The sequence below is a fragment of the Poecilia mexicana genome, unplaced genomic scaffold (assembly GCF_051168715.1).
Source record: "Poecilia mexicana isolate PSO_F unplaced genomic scaffold, ASM5116871v1 scaffold_9, whole genome shotgun sequence".
Lineage (NCBI taxonomy): Eukaryota > Metazoa > Chordata > Actinopteri > Cyprinodontiformes > Poeciliidae > Poecilia > Poecilia mexicana.
The window spans coordinates 3,308,374-3,313,265 of record NW_028263378.1 but is presented as its reverse complement, the minus strand read 5'-3'; the positions used below and the strand labels follow the sequence as shown (position 1 = coordinate 3,313,265).

The 4,892-nt window shown below is 34.9% G+C and overlaps 1 protein-coding gene across 3 annotated transcripts in view; it reads right to left on the bottom strand.

Moving 5' to 3' along the window:
• Positions 1 to 686: 686 nt before the first annotated feature.
• The window catches only part of slc39a14 (solute carrier family 39 member 14), a 31,563-nt gene continuing 27,357 nt past the window's right edge, over positions 687 to 4,892 (bottom strand). For all 3 annotated transcript variants that reach the window (XM_014989951.2, XM_014989949.2, XM_088008625.1), the window contains exon 10: positions 687 to 4,549. In XM_014989951.2, coding sequence (XP_014845437.2) covers positions 4,397 to 4,549 — 153 coding nt within the window. In that variant the 3' untranslated portion in view covers positions 687 to 4,396. The remainder of the gene's footprint in view (positions 4,550 to 4,892) is intronic.

Sequence of the window (4,892 nt, the reverse complement as noted above, 5' to 3'; positions counted from 1 at the left end):
TCTGGTTTTCTATGATGCAACGTCTCTATCGCCCCCTGGTGGCTAACGGTAGAACAACTGCTGTTTCTGTGTTTTAAATCCGAAAATGTTTTTTCAGTCTTGTTTTTGTTTGTTTTAGCATAACACCGGATTTCATTTGTGAAAATGATCTATTTACTTATTAGCGATATTAAATTGCGTGCTATTATTTATGGGTCCTTAAGAGATCCGTAATAATACAAATACTAACCGTTGGTTAGCTCTCCAATAGTCGTCCAAAATGGTCGCTCATCCCGTTTTCAGTTTACAAACTGATGGACTCGTGAAGATTTTCTCCACATTTTATTCAAGTCGAAACTGTTTTATTTACTCCAAATGGAAGTTAAATGTTGTCATTGAAGTATCTTCAAAGAGTCGCTGTGGATGCTGATGTTGTCAAAGGATCTCCAGTAGCAGTCGGTCTTACAACTAATCTGAAAAGCCTCTGACTTAACACATGCTAAATATTGGCAAGCACTACCATTCCACTTTAAATTCTTATGTTTACTGATTACTAAACATTTTTTATAAAATTTGTTTTACCTCAGTTAATTAGAATGCAAGGTACTTTTTAAAACCAATTTCAAATAAAAATCTCCCTTTTTCACTTAACTTATGGAAGAAAACATCAGACTTGAACCAAGACTCAATGAGGACAAAGACACACATGACTTTCATAGAACATGTTTTATAAAAAGTTTGTCATGACAGAAAAGGCTAACAATAAACTAGATTGCATACAATACTTTGCAAATTATCTTTATATATGAGGGAGTGTTGGAATTGTTAAAATTCAGTAGATTTTCTTTAAATGATTGCAGATTCCTGAAATGGTTTAGAGTTCTTACACTCGTTTTCAGTATAGATTTAACATACAGCTCAAACATGTAATACAGCAAGTTTTCATGATCCGCCAACTCAGATCTTTAGTTTTATTACAAACAATAACGTAAAGACAAACAAAACAAAAGCAGGAAACGTCACTGCTGCCATGGCTTGGAGTGTAAAGTATAAAATAAATATTTCATGACTTTTAAAAATATATTAATTACTCCCACACACCATCAGTCCTTGTCAAACGGCGTTTTGACTAAAGTCCGAAGGGTTGGAGTCCCAGTTGATGGCGTCTCAATTAAAGTTCTACAGCTTTTTATTTCTCTTTCTCACTGTTTATGTTTTAATGATGTAAAGCCCCCTGGAAAACGTGTTAGCGTCCCAGTTAAACGACGTTTAACTGAAGTACTAAAAGGGGTGCAGGCTTATTTAAAAAAAAACAAAAAAAAACCCTGTTTTTATTTTAATTATGTAAAGCACTTTGAAATTCCTTGCTGCTGAAATGTGCTATACAAATAAAATTTGATTGATTGATCAGTCACTGCACTATCATTTAAGTTAATGTTCTACAGTTTTTTCAAATACTCAGAATGGACCTAAGGAACGGTGTGAAGGATTTGATCTCGGATCACTTTGGTTTTGCTGGATTTTTAAAATCTATTTCTAGGATATCGGAATATTTAAAGGGCCAGCGACGCACCAAACTGGGAGTCATTTTCTACAATCATATTCCCATGGTGAAAATTGCAACTAAAGTAATCTTAATAATAAACTTGGTTACATTAACTGGCATAAAAACCAATTAGTCAAACATTTCACTTAACACTTTAACTTGTTCTTTAAAGGTTTTTAATAACCAGATGTGCCTGTTGTCATAGAATAAACAAACCATTAAAATCAATAATCCTGCAATTATTGCACATCTCTGGAGTCACATACTGTTTTATGAGAATTAAACATTTTTAAAGAGCTAAAATACCCCACACTATGACCTGGGTGAAGTTGTCCCTCCTACCTTCTACAAGTCTAAATTGTTGTCAAATGTTTGTGCTGCTTTTGGTTTGACGCCATTAGTTAAAGTTAAAAGATCAACAAACCTTCCCACATTAACCATATCTAACAAAATTGGTGACAAATGTTTGTGCAGTAAAATTTTTTGTTTGTGCCGCTATCATTTTAAAGATATTCATAAAAAAGTTTTCAGAAGTCATCATCAATATCTTCAAAGGAAAAGCAGCACAAATAAAATTTTACTGCACAAATGTAGCCGAGTTGATTGACACCAAATTTGTTAGCTTATTTAAACGTCCTCTCTGGAAACTTTTTTATTAGCATCTTCAAAATGATAGCGGCACAAACAAAAATTTGTCCTCCACAAACATTTGACACCAGTTTTGTCAGATTTGGCTAATGTGTGGACAGGCTAGTTGACCTTTAGACTTTTTAGCTTTCAGGAATATATATAAAAAAAGCAGCACAAACAAAAAAATTGCAGCACAAACGTAGCTAAGTTACTGAAGCCCATTTCCACCATGAAAGAAAAAATAGAAGACCAACAGGAAGTCATAATTTTGACTTTCAAAGACATAACTGTGAGATTCAAAGTCATAATTTCTACTTTCAAAGTGACTCATAATTATGACTTTGAAAGTAAATTATGACTTCCTGTTGGTCTATTTTTTCTTTCATGGCCAAAATGGACTTCCATACTAAGTTGACACCAAATTTGTTTGATTTTTGTATGTCAGCTCTAGAAACTTTTCTATTAGTATCTTTAAATTGGTAGCGGCACAAATGAAAATTTGTGTTAACGCCAAAGAGTCAGATTTGGGTAATGCGGGGGTGGGGGTGGGGGGGGGGGCTGGTTGACCTTTAAACTTTCATTAATATCCTCAAAGCCATAGCAGCACAAACAAAAAAACTTTTGCAGCACAAATGTAGAGTTTGATTTGAAGACCTTCTATGACCTCTGCAAACATTTATTATCATATTTTAAATGATTGCGGCACAAACAGAAATTTTTGCTGCACAAACGTTTGGCACCAATTTTGTTAGATTTGAAGAAGACGGAGGACCAACTTCACTCATGTCTATGATTAAAAGTAGCTATAGAGCAGTCAGTATGCAACACTTTACAGCAGTTTTTACCTTCATAAATGAAAGTTCTCTTAATTAAACAAAGGCTTTTCTAAGGGAATTTTCAGATTTTTGGGAACTAAAAGCTGGAAATGAAGCAATAGCATGGGTTCATTTTGAATAAAAGTAGATAATTTGTTGGGATGGTATCAGTTTGTTTCAATCACACCATGTGAGCTCAGGTGCTCAGCTGTGCTTCTGTCATGTGCGCAATTAATTTCTAAAGACAGCGGCTTTTTTCTGGACGGCAACTCTTCAGTTTGCAACTTTAGTGCCATTTCTCTGAAACTTGACTTTTCCTCCACAAAGAAACTTCTTGTTTTGTTCAACCAAGAGGTTCAAATCTGAGATAATTTGGTGTTTTTTTTATTGCATTGATTTAAATTTAATTGATTAGAAAAAGTTTTATCTGTTGCTTCTTCTCCAGGCTCAAATATTTATCAGAAAGTTATTTAATTTTTGGAGAAGTTCCAAATTATCTAGTATTTTCTTTTAAATTCCTGGTGATTCATAACATAAACATTAATGGAATATATTTAATGTGTAACTTGACCAAGGATTGGGTGTCACTTATCACTGATCAATAAGTCGAGGAAGGTAAACACAGATATGATCATGAACTTGTAAAAATTGGAAAACCACAGAATACTTGAGGATAAAAATTAAAAAAATAATAAAGCATGAGACCACAGACGCACCCTTGATTACACACAACGGAAAAAATAATCTAAAAAACTATTTGCAGCTTATATAAATGAAGGGCACAGATGGTAAACTGTAGAGAAATGCCACTGCATGGGCCTTTTGGAAAAAAAAGACGTTAAGCATCATCTTCACAATGAAGGATCCATCACTGCATAAAGACGACAAAGAAGCGATAATGTTCCAGGATCATCGTGTAGCCCTTCACCGAACTTTTCTGTACTTTTTAAATGTTATAAAACTTTAAAGTATCACACAAAAACTGTTCAAACAGAAGGAATATTTCCACCTCAAAGTCCTTCAGGATTTGTGCTTTTTTTGGTATTAATTATGAAAGCATAAAAAAAACAAAAGTAAAATGTTCACAGCCGCTGTAATCTTCATCTGCTTTCACAAAGAATCACTGATATTTTTACCTGTATGAACTTTAACCGATCCCAGTTCAGAGGAACATCGAGGACAAACAAGTACGAGGAAAACAACGAGACTTTGAAAAGGAAAATGTGGCTAAAGAAGAACTGGGTTGATGTTTTAAAACCGTCATAAGACAGGAAAAAAGTTCAAAGGTCATGAACTTTACTGCATGTCAGAGCTGCACAAAAGCAGTCAGTTCTTTTAAATACAGGACTGTGCGTTCCCGCCGCACAATCGGATCCCTGCAGCAGAACCGAGCAGAACTGGGCCCCGTTTCTGCCAGAGTCCGGCGCTAGCCCAGCTGGATCTGTCCTGAATAGGTGGTGAGGAGGAGCATGATGGCGAAGCCCGTCAGGAGCCCCGCGTTCTGGATGCCGAAGGTGATGAGGAACCTGCTGCCACCTGCGTCCTCTTCCTCACGGCTCACTTCGTTCATCTCTGGAAACTGAGACAGAAAAAAAAATCAATCTTAATCTTTAATGTAAATCAAAAAGACAAATACCATTCATAAAAATGAAAGAAATATTCATATTTAATATCAACACCAGGCAGTAAGTAAGTAAGTTAGTTAGTTAGTTAGTTAGTTAGTTAGTTAGTCGGTTCATCGGTTGATGGGTTGATTGATTGATTGGTTGATTGATTAGATGTCTGATAGAAAAATCTGAACAAATATTTTCCAATAATGTCTCAGCAAATGAACTCCAATGTCAAACCTTTCAATTAACAAATATGGGTTTGTTTACAGGTTGAAGGATGAGGCAAGATAACTAAATATTTAGTTTGAAGCT